This window comes from Sus scrofa, chromosome 5, assembly GCF_000003025.6.
Source record: "Sus scrofa isolate TJ Tabasco breed Duroc chromosome 5, Sscrofa11.1, whole genome shotgun sequence".
Taxonomy (NCBI): domain Eukaryota; kingdom Metazoa; phylum Chordata; class Mammalia; order Artiodactyla; family Suidae; genus Sus; species Sus scrofa.
Window position 1 is genome coordinate 30,921,884 of NC_010447.5, and position 23,470 is coordinate 30,945,353.

Consider the following 23,470-nt stretch of genomic DNA (forward strand, 5'->3'; position numbering starts at 1 on the left):
TGGAACGCATGTTAAGAAATATTATCTATGTAAATGTGTATGAATATTTAGGCCAGGAAGCATCAGGTCTATATTTATACAGTAAATTTCTTTTCTTGGGGGGAGGGGGTGTCTATACCCAGGGCATGTGGAAATTTCTGGGCCAGCGATCAAACCTGTGCCACAGCAGTGACCCAAGCTGCTGCAGTGAAAACACCAGATCCTTAACCCACTGAGCCACCAGGGGACTCCTAGAGTAAATTTCAAACAATAGCTTAAGCTTTCATAAAACTTGTACAGAGAAGTTTATTTATTTATTCAGGTCTTTTTGTCTTTTTTGGGCCGCACTCATGGCATATGGAGGTTCCCAGGCTAGGGGTCGAATTGGAGCTGTAGCCACCAGCCTACGCCAGAGCCACAGCCACAGGGGATCCGAGCCGCGTCTGCAACCTCCACCACAGCTCACGGCAACACCGGATCCTTAACCCACTGAGAGAGGCCAGGGATCGAACCCGAGTCCTCGTGGATGCTAGTTGGGTTCACTAACCGCTGAGCCATGACGGGAACTCCACAGAGAACTTTAAAGTGCCTTCCACTCCCTTATACTCTTCCTCCATCACCCCCGACCCCTTCCATCAGAGAAAGTGTTCACACGAACAGTCACATTCAACTGCCACCACTGGATCAGTGGGGAGAGATGTGAGGAAAAGCCATTGCTCCTTTAAACTTTCAGCTCCCAGGTGCTTGCTTACTCCCCAGAAGCGCCTTTGCACTGCGAAGACCCGGGGGCCCGTAGATGAGCCAAGCTCTCCTTTAGGCCCCTTTCAGTTCCTTGGTGCACTTTCCTCTAGACGTCTCTTTCCTTGCTACCAGGGTGGTAATAATACTTTTGAGGGAAGTGAGGTTAAGAGGTGAGCATAGGCGAAAGGAAGGCTGTAAATATGCATGTTTCTCTTTTAGCTCCATGTGGTCCACCTTAACTCATCGGGAGGACACTTTGGGATTTTTTTAGATGAAGCTGCGGCAGAAAATAAAGAGTGTACATTTTTCCAGTCTCTCGCCCTCCCTCTCTGTCTTTCATGGACTTTATAGGGATAAAGGCGGGCCATGGTAGGTGGCTGGTTAAACGCTTCTGGATGATGGATTAGATCTCTCTTTGACTTAAGTGACTTCCTGGCCAAAGAGCATCCCTTCTGTTTTGCCAGAACAAGAATTAATGGGTATTTTTAAAATAAGACAGTAAAGGTTCAGAACTCCAAATGTCAGAATTTAATCAGAAAGCAGTTTCCAAGAAGTTCCTTCATTTTTTTTAAAGATAAAGAGTAAGTCATAATCATCAACTAACTGCTTTGGTTCCTTAGCCTTGTTGGCTGGTGACAGTTTTTTTTATCCCTCTCTAACTAATTAAGGAGATTCTGAAAACCCCAACCCTCTGGAAGCTACCTTATATGAGAGAACAAAGGGTGTTTTTGATCATGTTCAAACTCCAGGAAAATATCCCCTGAAGGCTATAAAAAAGGTTCCTGATTCTAGGGACTTTAAAACTGACATCAGGAAGAACAAATGGAAAAATTCCCTTACGAAGACTCACTGTGTTGTGAGCTAAGGATTGTAATTAACAACTCCTGTAGACCTAATAAATAACTTTAAAACTACCTATTGGGAGTTCCCATTGTGGCTTAGCAGGTAAAGAACCTGACTAGTAACCATGAGGATGTGGGTTCCATCCCTGGCCTTGCTCAGTGGGTTAAGGATCTGGTGTTGCCGTGAGCTGTGGTGTAGGTTGCAAACATGGCTCAGATCCCATGTTGCTGTGGCTGTGGTGGAGGCCAGCAGCTGTAGCTCCAATCTGACCCCTAGTCTGGGAACTTCCATATGCCGCAGAAGAAAAACAACAACAAAACCTGATGTCAGCAAGAACAAAAGGAATAATTCTCTTACAAAGAATCCCTGTGTGTTATGAACTAAGGATTACAATTAGCAACTTCTGGGAGTTCCCATCATGGCTCAGTGGTTAATGAATCCGACTAGGAACCATGAGGTTGCGGGTTCGGTCCCTGCCCTTGCTCAGTGGGTTAACGATCCGGCGTTGCCGTGAGCTGTGGTGTAGGTTGCAGTTGCGGCTCAGATCCCCCGTTGCTGTGGCTCTGGTGTAGGCCAGTGGCTGCAGCTCCGATTCGACCCCTAGCCTGGGAACCTCCATATGCCATGGGAGCGGCCCTAGAAAAGGCAAAAAGACAAAAAAATAATAATAATAATTAGCAACTTCTGTAGCCCTGATCTATAACTTTAAAAACTACTTATTGACTTTAAAGAAAAGTCCGGCCCCTAGACATATGTTATAACTTAGTATGTAACACCAGAGAATCCCAGGAAGGAAAACATGAGACTAGCCAGTGGTCTTGTTTAGCGCCACATAAAGTGGTAAGGACAGTAATTCTCAGCAGAGGGGTACTGAGTACCAGCTAATTAGAAAGTCAAGAAGGGAGTTCCCGTTGTGGCTCAGTGGAAATGAATCTGACTAGTATCCATGAGGATGCAGGTTGGATCCCTGGCCTCGCTCAGTGGATTAAGGATCCAGTGGTGCCGTGAGCTATGATGTAGGTTGTAGATGCAGCTCAGATCTGGCGTTGCTGTGGCTCTGGTGTAGGAGTGGCAGCTACACCTCAGATTCGACCCCTAGCCTAGGAACCTCCAAATGTTGCGTCTAAAAAGACACACACACACACAAAAAAAAAGTCAAGAAGGAATTGATGGATAATTGGCATTCTTGAACTTCAAACTCTGGGTACTTTTTTACTGCTAACAAGGAGAAAGCAGAGAACAGCCCATAGCTGACTGCTGGAGTTTTTCTAAATGTGCCCGGCACCAAGAGTGATGTTTTATAGGATGGAATAGAAGAAATCTGAGCACTGGGTGATGCTATCTAATTATAGAATTCAAATTACTTTAGAATCTTCAATGCACACAAACGAGGATATATAACATAGTCGCAATATGTCTCTTTATAAGCCATGTACTTGCATAATGAACCTGAGCCTTCAGAATTAGCATAGAAAGAACTACATGCGGTTCTTATGAAAATAAATAATAATCATGAACCAGGCAGAAACTGGACTCATACTGCTCTTTATTCAAATGGAAAAGCACCCTTCGAAACTGACAGATTTGCCAAACCATCCAATTTAATGTTGGAAACACTGCCTTGTTTCCCCTGAATTGTTAAACGGCTGTACTCAAAAATCCTGTCACTAAGGTTTAGCTGTACTCAATTTGCTTGTATAAAATATATAAAGACGTTTTTGATAAATATCTAAATGCATTAATGCTTTGAACCCTTTGCTGAAGTACAGCTGCTCCCGTATGAGGTATTTCATGAATTACCTAGTTCAGATAAAATTTGAATCATATTTTGAATTTCCTTCCTCCTTTAATTTTAGAATGCTTGCATCATTCTCAAATTCAGAGCTTCCAAATTTTGACGTTTTGGAATAAAGATGTTTGAAGATACTTCTCCGAAACGTTTGGCTGAAAAAAACAGGTGTCACTTATCATATTACAAGAATCCTAATCACCGCTTCCTATGGAAACAAAATCCCAGAATTTTACAAGAGTTCAATGGAAGTAAACCCAAGTTCAAAGAGACGAGAAGAAAGGAGTCATTTGTTATTCAGCATATATAAGATCTGCCCCAGCCATTGTGAACCACTTTGTTCTGCCGGGTTTGTCTCAGTAAAGGGATAGATGCTGCCATGAGAATCGTCCCCTGAAAACAGAGGTGGAAGCAAGTCAATGAGTGAGAGCTGATAGAAATTCAAGTCATTTTACAAAGGATTTGCACGCAAGACGAATTCTCACAAGTCGGCACACTTTTCAGAGGCTAGCTTTCATGAATATTGTTTGAACAAGTTGTGTAGAATGCAGCATTGATTTTTTTTTTTTAACCAAGTTGGAACTCTTTAGGATCACCAAATAACAGGGTTCAAAAGCAAAACAGCTGAAAAATCCAACCGTCTGGTCTAACCTGGGATGCTCTGTCTCCTCACAGCCAACGCTCCATCAGGCGGCTTTGTCTGGCTGGCGGATTTAGTGTAGGGACTCTCATCTGCAAAGGTACAATGAAGGGTTTGGTTAATTTCCATCCAGTTGCTAATGTCGTGAAGATTTCTCAATGGATTGCAATCCTTCTGCCAGAGAGAGGTGATACGACACAACAGAAAGAGTCCGTAGACCTGGGTCCTAACCTTGGTTTAGCTGTGGGACAAGGTCAAGTCATTTCAAATGCTCGGAACATCAGTTTCCTTGCCTATGAAAGAGGGAGTGTCACCTCTTGAGATTGTCAGGATCAAGCTATAAGGTACCTGAAGGCATAGAATGGTAAGAAGTGTGCAAATAGAGGACACAGATTATTTGCCTGTCACCTATATTCATTGATGAAGAAGTATCAGCAAATATTAGTAATGGGGAGACAAAGAAGGAATAAAATGGCTCCATGGGTACTAGGAACAAACAGGTAGAAGAACAAGGGAAATGAAAAGAAATGTTATCTTTCAGATAAGCTGATGAACGGAGTATTAGTATTGCAGGGGAATAAAGACACACAGAATTAGTGGGTTCCTCTTGGAAGTGTGAACTGGCACCCAGGGCAAAATAAAGGGCCAGGGACATTCAGAGGAAGACCAGAGAAGCTGGGTTAAGAACAGGGAAGGGAGGATGGTTTGAGAAAAGAAGACATACACTGCCAGGAGCTGATTGGCCCTCTTGTTAAAAAGAGATGGAAATAACCTGCAGGACCATACAAAGAGCAACAGAAAAGACAGAAGGATTAAAGCCCAGTATATCTGTGACAGGCAAGAAGTGGGATAAGCAAAACACTAGGTGACAAAATCATACAAGTGAAGGATCCATCAAATTCTAAGTAAAGCGGAATGAGCAAAACACTAGGTGACGAAATCACACAAGTGAAGGATCCATCAAATTTGTTTTGGTTTGGTTTGAATCCAGGAAAGGATTTAATCTGGCTTAGAATACAGGAATAATGCTCTAGGATGGCAAATAGAAAGGAGAAGTCTTTCTAGTTTGCAGGTGACATTTGTAAAAGAGATGTCCTAGTGTCAACCTTCAACATTTTCAAGAATAGGATGTACCTGGCCTGAGTAGACATAATCTAAAATAATTAGCTGGTGGATCTACTCAAGCTTCATAACCCAAAGGTTACTTCTGGCTGCACTATCAGGTTGGTTCGTTGTGGTTGTTATAATAGGAAATCATTAAGGGTTAAAAAGCATTATATTGTGCATGGCAGACTATCAAATACAAGGAGGACTGAATTCAGCAACAGGAATTTGTCATCTGAAAACATTACTTCTCCCAACTAAGTGGTTTGTGTTGCAAAATTGAGACACTCGATTCCTCTTGAGGCTGTGCTCCTGGTTAAAATGATTCACGATTTCTTCATAAAACTAACAAGGTCTTTGTAAGTGACGACAAAACGAAAGATTAACACTGCTGTAAGCTGCAATTAACTTAAAAAATGGCAGTCATGCTGTTTCATGTTTATATTCCATTTGTCACACAATTCTTTTATTCTTCCAACCATAGAGATAAACTACCAACTTTCAGATACCAATATAATCGACACATCACTTTTGCTTATGAGGCAGTATCCTAGATCTTTGACTCTTCTCTTGGCAAATGCAATTCTGAGTATAATCACAAAGCACAAAACAAACCGCGAGCATTATGCTGCAAAAGTCTCCGTTTTGCCATACCGTTCCCACCTGCGAATTTGAGCTCTTTTCTCACACTGTTGATTTAATAACCAGGCAACACATTTTACATGGCACCTGTTAAAACAAACTTACCACATATGAAAATCTGGATTCTTCATAAAACCAATTAAAATGTATTTCCTTTTATTATCTACAACTTAGAAACTGTGTATTTATGAGTACAGAGCAGTGAGCCAGGAGATAAAGATCACAACAACCAGTTTCAGAGACAGCATCTTGGAAGCCCAAAGGCTTTCCTCAGTTTTCAATTTGCCGAGAGTCCAGCCAATTAAAGTCTTGGGTTGAATCCAGCATTGGATTTTCCTAAAGGGCAATAAGAGATTAGACCAGGAGTCTCAGGGTGTTTTGCCCTTGATGCTCTATTTAAAGGAGCCATTTCTTTAGAAATTTATCCAGTTTGCATAATTGAAGTAGTCAACCCTGGTAAAACTGTTTTCTCATTTATATTTGAAAACAATTTCCTTGATTTAGTGCTGAGATAGTCTGGTTATGCGCATCCTTAAAAGGCTGACACTGAATTATAGATGACCACCTGGCCAGTCTCTGCATCTCCATCCCCCAGCTCCCAACCTCACTCCCAGTATTAAGCGTGTCCTTACCGAGCATAGACGAAAGTAAACAATCATCTAGAACCAAAATGTGTATTGGTCAAAGGACCAGACTGAAATAAGTATGATATTATCTAAGACTAGCTTACTGAAGTCAATAGGGTGAAAGCAATAATTCCTAGCGGAAGGGAGGCAGCGTTTCGGCAACATTCATCATGAGAGTTAAGGAGAGCACAATAGAGCATCACTTGTTTTAAACCAATTTTAACACTTGTTTTAAAGAACCTTTTCCTAAGAATATCTCTTTTTTTTATAATGACTTTTTGTTTTTTCCATTATAGCTGGTTTACAGTGGTCTGTCAATTTTCTACTGTACAGCAAGGAAACCCAGTCACACATACATATTTACATTCTTTTTTCTCACATTATTTTGCTCCATCATAAGTGACTATATATAGTTCCCAGCGCTATACAGCAGGATCTCATTGCTTATTCATTCCCAAGGCAAAAGTTTGCATCTATTAACCTCAAATTTCTAGTCCATCCCACTCTCTCTCCTTTAATTTAAACTTCCAGGAGGCATCATGAGTCTGCTCTAAAACTATTTCCATCAGAAAATGAGCATCAACTCTCTTGATTCAAAGTCAACTTTCTTTTTTTTTTTTTTTTGCTTTTTAGGGACGTACCTGCAGCATATTGAGGTTCCCAGGCTAAGGGATGAATCAGAGCCACAGCAGCTCAACCTACACCACAGCTCATGGCAAGACAACGCCAGATCCTTAACCCACCAAGTGAAGCCAGGGATCGAACCTGCCACCTCATGGTTCCTAGTCAGATTTGTTTCTGTGGCGCCACAATGGGAACTCCAAAGTCAACTCTTGATTCAAACTTTGGAAACAGACATGGAGGGAAGACACCGGATGAATGAGGGGCTGACGGCTCCGTGACAGGGTATTAAAGGACAAGAATGTCTGGGGTACATTGTAACCCTGGGGCAGAAAGTCATGGAGAACTGTGGAATCTTCCATTGTGGTTTTCTCCTGCATCCCTTAATGGACATTTGTGGATATATCACTAGGCTCTCATGATTATAAGTGATGATCCAGACCATCCTTTCTGTTCAGAGTCAGGACTTGAGGTCCACAGAGGTAAACCTGTAGAAGGACATGCACCAAGAATGAGTCTAGACTGAATTTCTTTTATTCCTATTTCTGCGTTCTTTCCTCCTTATGTTATTTCCTCTTGGACAAACAGTATGATTTGGTAGGTTATCAGGTGCACAGTGGTATCACATAGGTAAGTGACTGGACACTCCATTCCAGCAGACACCTGGCATCATGTAAGTCAGTTGCTTTGGAGAAACTTACAACAATGAGCAATCTTTGCCTACTCTTTTTGTGTGTACATATAAATCTCACTTTTCCTCCTCCATATATTTATTTGCCTAAAATAAGTAAACTTAAATTGTACTACAGAACCAACGGATACCTTTAAGTCCACTTTTTTGAAGGCAAAACTGTAAAATAAAATAAGTAAACTTAAATTTACTACAGAACCAACGGATACCTTTAAGTCCACTTTTTTGAAGGCAAAAAGGTAAAATAAATGACAATATAATTCACTGTTCCTCAGTAAAGGCCCCGAGAGGGTCAAGGAAGTATATATAAGATCTATATTCATATTTCTTTGATTTATCAAGGAGACACTAAATAGACTTTCAAATTTACGGAAAGTGAATTAAAAATTACAGAAGTGAATTAAAAATTGGTCAAGTACCAAAGAAAGGCACCAATCTATAGGTAATATCCCTAGAACTGTGCCTATCACATAGTATGCATTTATTAAATAATTGCGAATAGACAAATGACTTGTATTCAACTTTTCAAACCAGAGCATTTATTGTAAAAAAGCCACCTGAAGAAAGTCAACCATTTGTTATGAGCTACCCTCCCTCTTCCCTCTGATCTTCTTTCTCTAGGTTTATACACTATTCCTTTCAAAGTCACATCACTACATAGTGGCTATTAAATATTGCCTTATTGTATGTTAAAAATCTGTGACTCCTTGTAAGAGTAATTATTAAAATATATTACCTTTACTTTTCGCTCAGACTATAGAACCATTTATTGAACAACCTTTAAAACAATGCCTTTAAACAAAAGAATTCTGATTTTCATACCAGACTCCCAGCCTTGGACTTTTTTTAAAATTACTCAATGAATTTTATTACATTTTATAGCTATACAACGAACATCACAACCAAATTTTATCGCATTTCCATCCCAAACCCTCAGTGCATCCCCCCCACCCCCAACCTGTCTCATTTGGAAACCATAAGTTTTTCAAAGTCTGTGAGTCAGTATCTCAGCCTTGGACTTGGATGGTGGATCAAATGAACAAGGGATCCTTATGGAAAGTCACAATAGGGGCAGAGGAGGCATCCAGCCACTGCTTACTGAACTAAATGCCACAAGTAATCATTAAGGGCATCTCAGTGTATCAGAAATGCCAGCCTTTTAAAATGACATCTTAGCAGCTAGATACTCACTGTCACATATGATGGGCCCCTCATTTTTGCCATAGGGGCTGCATAACAAGAAAGAGAATGGGCCCCCTAAACAGTGACATCCCATGAGGCTACCGAAAATGCCCTCCATTAAATGCAGAATTGACACTGTGACAAAGGCACAGGATGGGCTTAGTCAGGCATATACTTAAAACAGAAGTGGAACAATGGGGGGGGACCATCTGTCCTTCTCATTCCCCTTAATTTGGCCTGTGTCCTTATAGCCAAACACAAGAGGGCAAAACACAGATCTTTTGTTTCGATTACACATTCCAAGTGAAGCTGATTTTCACAAACTTGGAAAGCAAACGGCAGGCACCTAAGAAGCAGTCTTCATTCTGCATCACAACCAAAGCCCATGTGGCAGCTGGGAGAATCCCATCTCGAGGAATGGACTCGCATCCCGTCCCCTCATGTCCTCATAACCTTGAATGGTTGCTTGCCTGGCATCGAGTAGTATCCACATGTCATCAGGCTGGTCCCTGCCTCCATCTTCTCTCTCTCCCATTCCCAGGGTCTGGGCTTCCCAGAGGAATCAGATAGGACTACAGTTTCAAGACTCTGAGCTGTGTTCAGGACTTTGTTGAAAAAAAATTTAATTTCCTTTCACTGAGACTAATCAGTCTACTCGAAACAATTCCTAGCGACTAATTATGCACAATTGAGGCAGCTGCTAAGCCAGCAGATCCTTCAACTTCTTGATTAGGAAAAAAAGGCACTGTGCAATTAAACACTATGACCATCTCCTAGCAGTGGGGAGACAGCTCACGGAGCAACATTCATGCTCATCGTTACGAATGCAGAAGAAAACTGGTTTTCATGAATGAACACAATGAAATCCATCGTGAAGGAAATAATCAGTCCCTTGAATTCAATTACATTCCACAAATTGTAGTGCCTACTATGTGTAAACTAAGAATTGAAGTGGATAGAAGATAATAAGACTTGAAGTGGAACGGTGATGGAGGAATCCTGATTATTCATAGGTTTGAGACTGGAGCCTATACTTCATTAGCTGAAGGGGAGATGAGCATGAGCTTAGGGCACCGGTGGAGGAGGGCCCAGGAGGAGAAAGGGAGTTCCACTGCAATGAATTTATGCAGAATTTCACAACCAGAACAATTAAGAAACAGGTGATGTTAGTTTTTCAGCTAACCTGGAAGTTTTGCATGTGCAGGACCATAGTCTTTCTAATACTTGGGTCCTTGTGAACACTTCTTCCAGCCTGGCATGAACATATTACAGGTTGGCTGATTCTCTCTTTTGAGTTCAGATTGCTGCCTTTCTGGTTTGATGGCACACTCTAAAATTTAAGCAAGATTTCCTGAAGGATAGCCATTAGAAGGTTTTGATGAGAGAACCTATTCTCTACTTATTAAACAATGTATAACTATAAGCACAGGGCCCTGAATTATGCAAAGAAATGCAAACTCAGTGATATGATCAAATATTCCTCTGCAATTCTGAAATAGTTCTTAATTCCTGATGAAAATTTTTTTCTAGGGCCCCATGAAAAGTACATGCATCTCCTAGAGTCAGAGGCTTTGGGGACCTGCAGAGGCTTCAGCTCTATTGCTTTGGCATAAATTTTTGAGAACGAATTAATTTCATCTCCTGCCTTAATGGCATAAAGTGGTTCACACAACTCGGTTTAAACCAGAAGGGAACAAGAATAATGTGAACTAGAAAGCAGGAAGCAGAGGCAGCCTGCTGCTCTGCTCCACCACAGTCTCCTTCCTATTAAGAGATGAATTCCCCCGTTCAAACCTTCTGTGGTCCCCCCCTCTTTTGTTATTTGTTTTGCATCTATTTAGCATCAGTGCCTATCCTGGACTCTGCAGGTTTCCTTACAGTTTCCTAATGCAGACACTGAAGTGCTCTATATTCTTAAAGGGGACAAGGTCTTTTACTTTTGAACATTAAAAAAAAAAATCATCCAGACAGAGCATGGTTCATTTTAAAAACAAATGTATGGTGGTTTCTTCATACATAAGAATGATAGACTGTCCTCTTAAATTACAGTAATCACATCACATCACTGTTTTCAGGCATTAAATATTACCGCTAAAAAGTACTGACCACACAGCCCATATTGCTGTAAGGTGTCTTCTAAGACCACCTTTCTCCAGCACTGCTCTGTTATCTAATGATTTGCTACCCAAAATGAGGTCCACAGACAAGCAGCATGGGCATTACCTGGGGATTTGTCAAGAATGGAGGATCTCAGGCCCCATTCCAGACCTAAGCAACCAGAGCTTACATGTAACAAAATCTCCAGGTGATCTGCCCGCACATTAAAGTCTGGAAAGACCTGCTGCAATCGATTCATCCAACAGCAAAGGCACAGGCAGTGAGGATACTTCTCTCCTGACTGTCACCTGCTTGTGGCAGTGGTAGAATGGCTTTCATACTATCCCCAGCCCTCAAAGACTAGAATTATCAAGTGGGTTATAGAATGGCGTTCTCAATTGGAGAGGAAACTCTTGCAATGCTATGGTTTTGTGTGAATCCTATCTTCTCTTGATCCACTTTAAACCCTTTTACAGCCTTAACATGGGTGATTTATGGAGATAACTGGACACAGTGAAGGGCAGATTACCTGGAGCAGTTGATTGTAATAATAATCTATTTGTCAATTTACATTTTAAAATAGAGAAAATAGCACTGAGTTACCATCCCATGGCTGGTAAAGAACAACTGAAAATGAAAACATATGTCCTGCCTCATAACAGGGACAAGCAGGAGCATCTTCCGTGGTACTACCTCCTTAAACTCTTCTGCTTCAGACACGAGGTCACTTCCGTGCATCCGCAAGGAAGGTCCCCAAGCACAGACCCTGACCTATGACCTTCACATGGGGTTAAATAGGACTGCTGTGGTCCTCAAGCATCTGGTCAACCTCATGGAAGTGGTCTGTGCTCAACGGTGCTGCTCCATGTTTCCTGCAGGCCTTTTGAAAGAGTAATATCTCAAGCCAGGTTAATTTGTAAATCCTCTCTGAAATTAATGAGCATGAAATTGCACATTTTCTGCCTCTGGCATTCCTATTGCTTGAGCATCTGAATCACAAATGACAGCTCCTCTGCGTCTTCCTAGCATTGTTTCCAGCAAGGACAGACGAGCAAGAGTCATGGCAGTCACGGACTGGCCTCCTCATCAAAAATGTCTACAGAGATGGACTTTGTGCCATAAACTAATTTTCATTATCATGTCAGACCCCAATCTAAAGCTTTAAAAATCTTAAAGTTCAGGACAGCTTCTATATTTTCTGTATCTAAGAAGGCCTATCTGCTTCATATCTTGGGTTTGAACATCAAATACATTCCCCATACTGTGAAATACACATAGGTTCACTAAGTTCTAAGCATTAAAATAATAACCTGGTAAAAAATATGAATTACTTGAGGGTAATGAGTACTGGCTATTTAAAACCACAATTAATTCATATTTTAAAAGTGAACCATTCTTCAGGAAAAAGTATTTGTGTGGGTATAAACAAGCTAAACCACATCACAGTATTCTTGGAGGGTCATAAGAATTGATAATTTTATGTAAGAGCAATTAGACCTGAATAGTAGGATCAAAAGAAATAAATAAGACATTTGGAGAAATTAAGGTTCCTCTCCCCATTTTTGACCAAGGCAAAACACAAAGTTAAGAGCTTACTTTGATACATACTGATCACAATTTAGACTGAAGTAAGTTTTGTGGACAAAAATTAAAATAGTACATAGATTTTCCTAAGACAACTGGTGAAAAAATGTTAAGAATGTCTTCAATGAAAAGATTGATTTTTTTTTTTTAACATTCCAATAAGAATGATCACAGCCTCAAAACCGGATCTTTTAAATGACTGTATTTCTTTATAACTTAAAGCACGTCTTTTTTACTACCTGTCTAGAATTTTTCTTTTTTTTGTATATCCAACATAACCTGTAGAGAAAAAGATGGAACTGTCTATAAAATCAGGACTATCCAAGAACTCATCTTTTACATAAAATAACTGGCAACAATTTCTACATTTAGAAAATTTCAATATGCTATTTCTAGAATGGGATTGAGATTGATGGAAAAATAAGAGGAAGCAAGATGACTTTAAGAGGTGAGAATCTCGTGCCTGCGTGTGCAGGAATGCTGGATGCCATCAGAAGAACGATTCACATCACGTGTATCTGTGAAGTGAAGCATTCTTGTCCGCATTTGATTATATTGAAAATAGCCTTTAAAGCCCTCACCGGAGAGTCAATGACATGATGAAATTTTATAATGAAGTCTACTTTCCAACTTGGTTCAGCAGCTGAGTATTTTTTCTTCTTTTCTTTCCCCTGTTAACCAAGTGTCGTGTAAACGGAAAACAAATGTCAACCTCTGGAAAATTACTTTATACAAATAAATAATCAGATAGTCATTACTGCTAACAAATTCCTAATGAAACTGGAAAAATAAATGTTACCACTATTGTCGAGACTCAGTTTCCAATGTACGAGCTGAAAATCTGTCTCTTTAGCACCTTGGAGTAAGAGAAAAGGCAAAATGAATATATTGATACATTTAAAACTCTGAGTAAGGAGTTCCCATCATGGCGCAGTGGTTAACGAATCCAACGAGGAACCATGAGGTTGCGGGTTCGATCCCTGGCCTCTCTCATGGGTTGAGGATCCGGCGTTGCCATGCCTGTGGTGTAGGTTGCAGATGTGGCTCGGATCTGGTGTTGCTGTGGCTGCGGTGTAGGCCGGCAGCTATGGCTCGGATTGGACCCTTAGCCTGGGAACCTCCATATGCCGTGGGTGCAGCCCTAGAAAAGGCAAACACACACACACACACACACACACACACACACACACACACACACATCCCTGAGTAACATTTGGGAGCTAGAAGCAAAGATTATTTTCCCCAGGGTCACTGATCTGACTGCAGAACAAGGACCATATATGCGCCAAAATCCACTGTGTAACTCCCACCTCCCTCCTTCATGGCTGAATGTGCAGTGGTTTTAGAAATAATCCTCCACAGAATGTTCCCAAGATGCTGAGAAAAGTGACACTTTTGGGGGATGTCTACTTTCATTACTAATCAAAACACTGAAATGAGATGAGACTTTGTGGAGAAAGTAGACAAAATAGATTAAGAAGAAATCACTTTCTCTATGGAGAAAGTAGATTAAGCCAAAAGTTCTCAGACAGCAAAGTAGATGGAAAGAAAACTAAACCTCAGATTGAAGCCCTGGGTGGTACATAATGGATATAAGTTACATGAAGAAGAAAGGATACTTAACCAGAAGACTTTTTATGTCAATAATATTAATGATACTATACAATGATAGCTAATACCTACTGAACACTCACTCACTCACTCACTTACCTATGTTTATCTTTTTTCTCCTCAACAACTCAATAACATTTAAAATTGCCCCCCAAAAAGATACATTCATTTTACAAAAGGAGACCTGGTTTTAAGAAAGAAATGGCCATTGTGCATGCTAAACAGATTCCACCGTGAATTTTAAAAAGCACTATTACATAGAAGCTGAGAGCAGTGTGGGGGTACCACGTGCCTAGCACTCTGCTTAGTACTTCGTATACATTATCAATACTCATGATAATGTAATTTCGCAGATACAATTACATGTCTTAAAATATGAGGATACAGAGTCTTACAGAGATGTAATAACATGCCTAAATGTTCCCAGGAGGCAAAGTGAAGAAATAAGGCTTTAATTTCCATGCTTTTTATCACTAGGATATACTATTCCCCCCCCCCTTTTTTTTGGTCTTTTAAGGGCCACACCTGCAGTATATGGAGGTTCCCAGGCTAGGGCTCGAATTGGAGCTGTAGTTACCAGCCTATGCCACAGCCACAGCCATGCCAGATCTGACCATGTCTGCATCCTGCACCACAGCTCATGGCAACACCGGATCCTTAACCCACTGAGCAAGGCCAGGATCGAACCTGCGTCTTCATGGATGCCAGTCAGATTCGTTTCTGCTGAGTCACGACAGGAACTCTTATTTACCCAAATTTGATTCACATCCTTTTTTATAATGTTGTGTGTGTGTGTGTGTGTGTGTGTGTGTGTGTGTGTGTGTGTGTGTGTGTGTGTGTGGTGTATAAGGAGAGGCGCACTTTCATGTAGGAGTCATGGCGGAATGTATTCTGGGTGACTATATAGACCATATATCACTGATACAAGATAGGGACTTAGGTCTGCATTTGAAGATTTCCTAAAATTTCAGTTTAGAAAAGAATGTAGCATTTCTTCAAGATTGCAGATCCAACTTCCTTGTCATGAATTCCTGGTTTACTTTATGATACGATTCAAGTTTTTCCCAGGTACATAAAAGAATCCCTTGAAAGAATGCTTTTTAAAAAGCCAAGAAGCTTCAACTATTTTAGAAGATGAAATCTGGATGAATTTCTTTAACTCCTCCTCTATGCCCATCATTCTCACCAAGAGAGCATTTATTTTATTTATTTATTTATTTATTTATTTATTTAGTCTTGTTGCCTTTTCCAGGGCGACTCCCGTGGCATATGGAGGTTCTCAGGCTAGGGGTTGAATCGGAGCTGTAGCCACCGGCCTACAGCAACACGGGATCCGAGCTGCATTTGTGACCTATAGCACAGCTCATGGCAACGCCAGATCCTTAGCCTACTGAGCAAGGCCAGGGATCGAACCCGCCACCTCATGGTTCCTAGTTGGATTCGTTAACCACTGTGCCACGACGGGAACTCGAGAGAGCATTTATGAACTGGTTCCCACAAATGGTTAATCATCTTAAAATAAATAGTGGGACCCTCTCTTTTCTCTTTTAGCATCCCAGACAACATGTTCAGAGCCTACTGGTTACAGTATTTCTAACCTTTCATTAGTGTTCATGCAGCTGGGGGTAAAATGAATCTTGGACCAGGTGATATGAAGCAAGGCAATGAAGAAAATGGGGGATGACTTGTGCGTTTGGAAAAGGAGATCATTGAATCTATCCTTCTTCTCCTTCTGGCTCTGACCGCCCACCCTACAAACAGCCAGACTCCAGAACAGGGGGCCTATAGTCTCAGATCTCCGACTCAGGAAGGGCTCTGGGCAGCAGGGTTACTGGGCAGACAGGGGCAGATGCTTCGCTAGACTTGAGAATTTCACAGAGACCTTTTGGGAACCAGGTGATTAACACCCATTCGTCTTTGCAAGACCGTCATCTCTTTTGGCCTTGACTCATCTCAGGACCTATTTGGAACTCTTTCTGGATAATTTTTAGTTTTGAAAATGTTGAGATTTAAACCTACATTCGAAGGGTGAGTCAGCACTGTTATATACAATTATTTATTTATCTATTTATTTGGGCTGCACCTGAGGTTACGGAAGTTCCCGGGCTAGGGGTTGAACTGGAGCTACAGCTGCCAGCCTACACCCCAGCCACAGCAACGCAGGATCCAAGCCACATCTGCGGCCTACACCACAGGTCAAAGCAACGCTGGATCCTTAACCAACTGAGCAAAGCCAGGGATCGAACCCGTGTCCTCATGGATACTAGTCAGGTTCATTACCACTAAGCCACAATGGGAACCCCAAATATACCATTTTTAAATTGAAGTCTAGTTGATTTACAATGTTGTGTTAATTTCTGCTGTACAGTGATTTTATAAATACACACACACATACACATTTTTTCTAAAATATTCTTTTCCATTGTGGTTTATCACAGAATACTGAATATAGTCCCCTGTGCTATACAGTAGGACCTTTTTTTGTCATGTACTATTTTAGAACCAACACCTCCTTGCACCCAGGGTGAGGAGTAAGAACCACACTTAGATGCCTTGGGAATAACATATTTCATACATATGCCTTGAGTTGTCACATATTTTGCTTTATTAATTCATTGCTAGGTCAAGCAATAGCAGATGACTGCTTACCAAACAGATGACATGTTTTTAATGCATGATTAAAGCAGGATTTACCATGACTGTCAGAAGCCAGAGAGTTTGTGATTTTCATTATTTAAAGCTGTACTTTGGAGACACTCTGGGTTTAGAGGAAGAGGCAGTGATCATACAGACGAAACCTTACCAGGGTGTTAGACTAGAGATAATTTTTGGAAGGAAAACAAAATCCATTTTTAATACACTAGCATCTTACTCTAATGCAATTTTCATAGTTCATACTGTATTGCCATTTACTAGCTGTGTGACTTTGGATGAGTTCCTTCTCTCCAAGCTTCAGTTTTCTCACCTAAATGGAAATAGTACTTACCTCGCATAATTGCCAAGAGGAGTGAATAAAATAGTGTCAATAAAACACCAGGACGGCAGAGTCCAGAGGTGGTGGTTCCATCCCTTTACCTGGTGGGACAGGAAGCTGAGTGATAGACCAGGGTTAACAGGGACCCCACTGCAAAGAATACAGGTTCCTTGGGGTTCCTGTTGTAGCTCAATGGGTTAAGAACCAGGAAGATGTGGGTTCGATGCCTGGCCTTGCTCAGTGGGATAAGGATGTGGGGTTGCAGTGGCTATGGGATAGGCCAGGTGCTGCATCTCTGATTTGACTCTTTTGAGCAGAAATGTACTTCTACAGCCAGAGATATCATCACCCCCATTTTTACAGGTGAGAAAACTGAATCTCAGTGAAGATAAAAGCATGCCAAAGGCTAAATAGCTAAAAAGTGGCAGAGACATGATTTCAACCCAGGTCTGCCTGACAGCAAAGACCATTCATCTCCCAATATTGCCACACTCCCTTCATAAAGAGAGTCTGCATGACAAACAACACTTAGTGGAGAGGAAAGTCTGTGTGGACATGACAAACCATTCTGAGTATTGCCCAAACCTGTCCTTCCACTTTCTATCATAATGAAGACTCAGACACTTGACACACGTTTTTTTCAAGGCTACTGCCAGTTGCTGAGTTTTTAGTTGGAGAAATTCACTGATATTAAACGGTCTGTTACGACTCAATCTGTCAATGGCAAAATAAAAATTAAAACCCAGGTATCTAGATTTAATAGTCCAAAGGTTATCAAATTATCTTCATTCACTTCTAAGACAAATTATTCAGACATACAATTTCCTCACGAATTACTTGCTTGTCTAACTCTCCTTGGGTTGTGTCTACTTCATCAACTTCACTACTTTTTCCCATAAATCTTGCCTGAACAAAGAGTTCAGCTTTTATAGTTAATTAGGACAAACAAGAAAAGTGCTATTCAACTCCACAAAATGTGAGTGTTTAATTTCGAACTGATTTTGTAGCATTATATGCAATAGCACTCTTCCAATTTTCCAATTAACAAACATCTAGAATAAAAGGAACCGCTCCTTCTATCACCGCTTGTCAGCTTCATTACTGAATTTTGGGTCTGTTTTGGGACACTTCAATCATGAAAGTAATCACGTAAAACTATATTGGAGCCTATTAGCAATAATACCTCAGAGGAGGTTCATTTAGGATAACGGAAACTGTCTCTGACTCATTCTCATCTGCCATGTAATTCGCCTTAAGGTATTTTAAAATCGTACTGTCAATTATCAAAGCTTTAGATGGGTACTCCTCGGCATTTCACTCTGAGCCACAGTCTATCTTGAAACAGATACACTTTACGAAACCCAATACTGGCATGCAAATCACTCAGCATTTTTCAGTGTAAACATTGTTTACAATTTCTAGATCAGTGTACATCAATGCTGAAAAGAAAAACCCAGAAGTATACACACATGTATAGACATACGTACACATTTCATAGATACAGTCATCCATATATGTTTACCAGCACTAGGAGAGTAAGTACATGCATGAACAGGAGATCTAAAAAAAAATCTCTTAACCCCAAGACATCGCTCTTCTCCTCTCCCGCAGGGCAAAATACACTGAGAGAAACTTGAAGATCACCGTCTTTGGATAGTGTCTTCTTTTTGTTTTTAAGGGCCTCACCTTTGGCATATGGAAGTTCCCAGGCTAGGGGTTGAATTGGACCTGCAGCTGCTGACCGATGCCACAGCCATAGTGATACCAGAACTCAGCCCTATCTGGGAACTACGCCACAGCTTGTGGCAACGCCAGATCCTTAACCCACTGACTGAGGCCAGGATGGAACCTGCATCCTCATGGCTACAACTTGGGTGCTTAACCCACAGAGCCACAACGGGGACTCCTATCTGGTGACTTCTTATTTAGCCTTACAGTAGCATGACAAGGAGCTTAGAGCTAACGATACAGCCCAAGATGGAAAAGCTTTTGTAATATTCCAGAAATGTCAACTTGTAGAAAAGATAGGCAAATGTGTACTTGAATTTATAGAATTCATAGACTTTGGAATTCTACATTAGGATTGCCACATTCTAGCAAAAGATGCTTTCAGAGAAATTGTAATTTTGCCGGGAGACAGCCTACAAATATGTAACGAGAGGCTTTTGTAGAAGAACAGAGGCGCTATGGGAGACATGAGTTAATCTCAGCGGTCCAAAGTGAGTAATTCAAGCACAGCACAGCAGACACCGAAGAGGTGGACGTGGTTACCATTTCACATGCACGCTCCAGATACCTGCTGTAGAAAGCAGCAGCTTAGCAAGGTTATGCATGTCTGTGTAGATCTATTGAATAGTCTGGGAACTGATTTCCAGCGGAGCCTGCTTGCACACTTCTCCACTGTATAAACAGCAGCCTTTATTCGCTTCTACTTTGCTTAAGACAAGCTTAACAAAACATTTGATATGTATTGTGATAGAAAGAGTAAACAACACATAATAGCTATTCTGGGTACCATAAAGCTCAGACATTTGCTTCTTTCACAATTAGGGATATATTGCAAGCGTTTGTGCATTATCTGAAAACCGTCACATTTATGTAAACAGACATAATAAAACTGAAATATGTAAGCACTGCTGGTGCTACTCCTGTCAGCATCTTCCCTCTAGGAAACAATTTCAAGGGGGTAACTTTTAAAAATCCTGATTATTAGAGACTTTGGCTCAAAATCTATTAGGTCAAAAATTCTTTGTTAAATCAAGGAGAAAGTTTTGCCACCTTTGTTAAATGTCTACGACTTTAATAAAAAAAAAAAAAAAAAGATGTTAAGCTAGTTGGAGAAATACCAGAGAGCTTCAAGCAACCTGCGTAATTAAACCATCTTTTTTCCATTTCCTTTATCTTTTATGCTTTGGACCAAGCATTTTCTTCTCGTAGTGCATGTTTTTGCGTAACTGGGATGAGGCAGAAAACAAAGGCTGAACTCTCATCCTATGAGCGCTCAGAATGATTTGACGGCGAGCTGTTCTGTGAATAACATCTGCCAAACTTCAGGATCTCTTATTATCTAGATGGTGAATCACGTGGTCCCTTACACGTTTTATAAACATAAAGGAGGCATGCATTTACCACGTCTGTTTTTCTGCCATAGGCCCATTAGAAACAGGTGAGAGAGGCAACTCTGTTCTTCTAAAGCTTTATTTCTTCAAGTTTATAGCAACGGAGCATGTGGTACTATCCTTCTATCACATGCATGCGATGTCTAATGATTCTTGGCTAGGATGACCACAAGCAACTCCAACAGGAATGGGGGATCTTTTGCAGAGAGTTAACATGGTAACGTGGAAAGGACTCAGGCTTTCTATTCATAAGATGTTTGAAACTTGGTTTCTCCACTGGCTTTGGGTAAGTTACAAAAGCCTTGGTTTCTCATTTCTTAAAGGGGGAATAACAATATCTATTTTTTAAACTCGAGGGGAGAATCAATTGTGAAAATGCATGTAAAGACCTTGGTATATAGCATAGGCTCAATAATACTAGCTTTTCATGCTATGTTGGCCTGGTATGATTTCATGGACCTCTTGGGCATTTGCTACGTGTTAATTAATCCTATTTGGTCAAAATAAAAATCATGTGAATAGAGATTTTTTTACAGCCTGGAATTTTTTTCACAGGTTTTTTGGTTTTGTATGAGGGAAAAACAGAACCCAATAACACAGAAGAAAACCACTGCTATTCACACATAATTGAATTCATTAGAGATGAGTTTTGAGAGGCCCAAAAATGGCTCCTTAAAAACTTAGTAATCTAAAAAATACACATGAAACCTATTAAGTATAAAACATGTCTTTAAACTGTTATATGGTAAATCCTCCCGGAGGCATAACTCAGTCCCCTAAACCAGACACATCAGGTGGGCAATCCAATTCTTTTATGGTACTAGGATATCATTTATTAAATTACCACTTTGATAGCGCCCTGGTGGCCCTAGAACCAATGCTCCCTGTAAAGGTTTAAGTTAGAATGAGGGGGATGATTTGCTCGTCTGATTCTTTATGCATAATTACCACTGTCTGCACAAATCTGGTTTGTATTTGTTCCACTAAATACCTCCAATAACACCATCTTGTAGACAGTCCACCTCTGAGATGCACACTCTGTCTACACATAGAAAGTTTCCTACGTGTTCCAATTCAGTTCAGATTTTTAATTAAATTCGATAACAAGGCATCCACAACTTTTGGATGGTGAATATACACTAGTCTCCTCGATTTACATGATAAATGATGACAAAGGACAAGGTGGAATCCTCATCCAGTTTGGCCACACATTTGTAAACAAAGAACGTTTAAATTTCTTCCTATAAAATTTTATTTTAAAAAGTGAAACGTGGCAAAAGGTGAGTACTCTTGGGGTATTATAAATCATCTATCTCCCAGCTAGGAAGAGAGATCTGCTGGAAGGCTGCCCAGGGCACACGGATTTGTTCTTTTTCTTGAATCACTATTAGGGGGCAATTACTTTTCATTGGATTTAGGTTTCATCTGTACAAGCATTAGGAAAAAAAAAAATGCTTCTACATCCTGGAGTTTAAAACTCTAGAGACAGCACACCCTTACAATGTAGCAGAGGAAGCACCCACTGCTGCTCAGAAGACTCTCTAGAAATCACATCTTAAGACATATTAGCCTTATTATTATTTTAAAAATATTCCCCAATCTCTTCATTCTTGATATTTTGGCAGCATTACTGGAGTCAATCTCTTGGTCCTCTCGGCTTTGGACATAGCAGTTGGTATTGGTTCCCTCTGACCTCACTGACCACATCATCTCAGCCTCAGTTGGTGCCTCCCTCTCCTTTGTCCTTCCCTCCTTCAGACCTGGAAGTAGGGATATGCCTCTCTTTCCTTATCTCCTCCAGTTCTAAAATGCCAATGACTCCCACATTTCTGTCTGCATCCATGACCTCCTCGTGAGCTCCAGACTCAGAATGCACAACTTTCTATCTGGCATTTCCACTGGAATATCAAAAAGGCATTTTATTTTTTGTCTTCTTTTTTTTTTTTTTTGGTAGGGCCACACCCACAGCATAAGGAGGTTCCCGGGCTAGGGGTAGAATCGGAGCTGTAGCCTTTGGCCTACACCACAGCCACAGCAACACCAGATCCGAGCCGCGTCTGCAACCTACACCACAACGCACGGCAAGACCAGATCCTTAACCCACTGAGCGAGGCCAAGGACCGAACCTGTGTCCTCATGGATGCTAGTCAGATTCATTTCTGCTGAGCCATGAAGGGAACTCCGAAAAGGCATTTTCATCATAGCATGTCCAAAACAGAATGACTGATTCTCCTTCACCCCAACCTCATGGCATCCCCATTCAATCAGTGACTCAGGTCCAAAACCTCTGAGTTACCTTAGCTTCTCTCTTGCCCTTACCTTCTACTTTGAATCCCTAAGCAAATTCTGCTGGCTCTTCCTCACACTGTTTTCCCAGTCCATCTACTTCTCACCTCCTACACTGCCACCATCACCTCTCTGCACTATTAAAACAGACCCTGAAACTTGCCCAATTACTGCCCACATGACTGCCAGAGATGACTTTCAACCACCCCTCATCCCCACAACTCTTTGGCTTCCCACTACACCTAGAGAACTATCCAGACACCTGACCATGGTGTCAGGTGTAATCTGCTCTCTGCCTGTCTGTCTCACACTGTCTTGTCTATTTCTCTTCTCCATTCACTACATTCCGGCCACACAGGCATTCCTCTGGCTCCTCAACCACGCTAAGGTTATTCTCACCTTAGAGCTTTTCCTACTTTTCCTACTTCTCCCTGGAACATTATTGCTGCAGGAATAATGCACGACCAGCCTCTTCTTCAGATCTTGCTACAATGCCATCTCTTTCATTCCCAAGCACCCTTCCCCATGTCCCCTCTTCCCAAGTTGCTCTCTATCCATCTACTTATTTTTATTTTCTTCCCAACACCTATACCTATCTGAAATGTCTATTTATTTGCTTTTCTACTGTCTGTCTCTCTCCCTAGAATACGAACTCCATGAAAGTAAGGGCCTTTGCCTATATTGTCTGTGTGTCTTGGCACATAGTGGATGATATTCAATAAATAATTGTTGAATGGGTGTTTGTTTGTTTTTTGCTTTTTAGGGCATATGCAAGTTCCCAGGCTAGGGGCCAGATCTGAGCTGCAGCTGTGATCTATACCACAGCTCACGGCAATGCCAGATCCTTAACCCACTGAGCAAGGCCAGGGATTGAACCTGAGTCCTCATGGATATCAGTCAGGTTCATTATCCCTAACCCACAGCAGAAACCCCCTCCCCTG

At 41.0% G+C, this 23,470-nt stretch overlaps 1 protein-coding gene across 18 annotated transcripts in view; it reads right to left on the reverse strand.

Moving 5' to 3' along the window:
• The window catches only part of GRIP1 (glutamate receptor interacting protein 1), a 478,395-nt gene that overhangs the window by 224,866 nt on the left and 230,059 nt on the right, over window positions 1-23,470 (reverse strand). For 16 of the 18 annotated variants that reach the window (XM_021092918.1, XM_021092914.1, XM_021092917.1 and 13 more), the window contains exon 2: window positions 4,004-4,084. The exons of the other annotated variants lie outside the window; for them this stretch is intronic. In XM_021092918.1, the coding sequence (XP_020948577.1) occupies window positions 4,004-4,084 (81 nt within the window). The remainder of the gene's footprint in view (window positions 1-4,003; window positions 4,085-23,470) is intronic. 18 annotated transcript variants of the gene reach the window in all.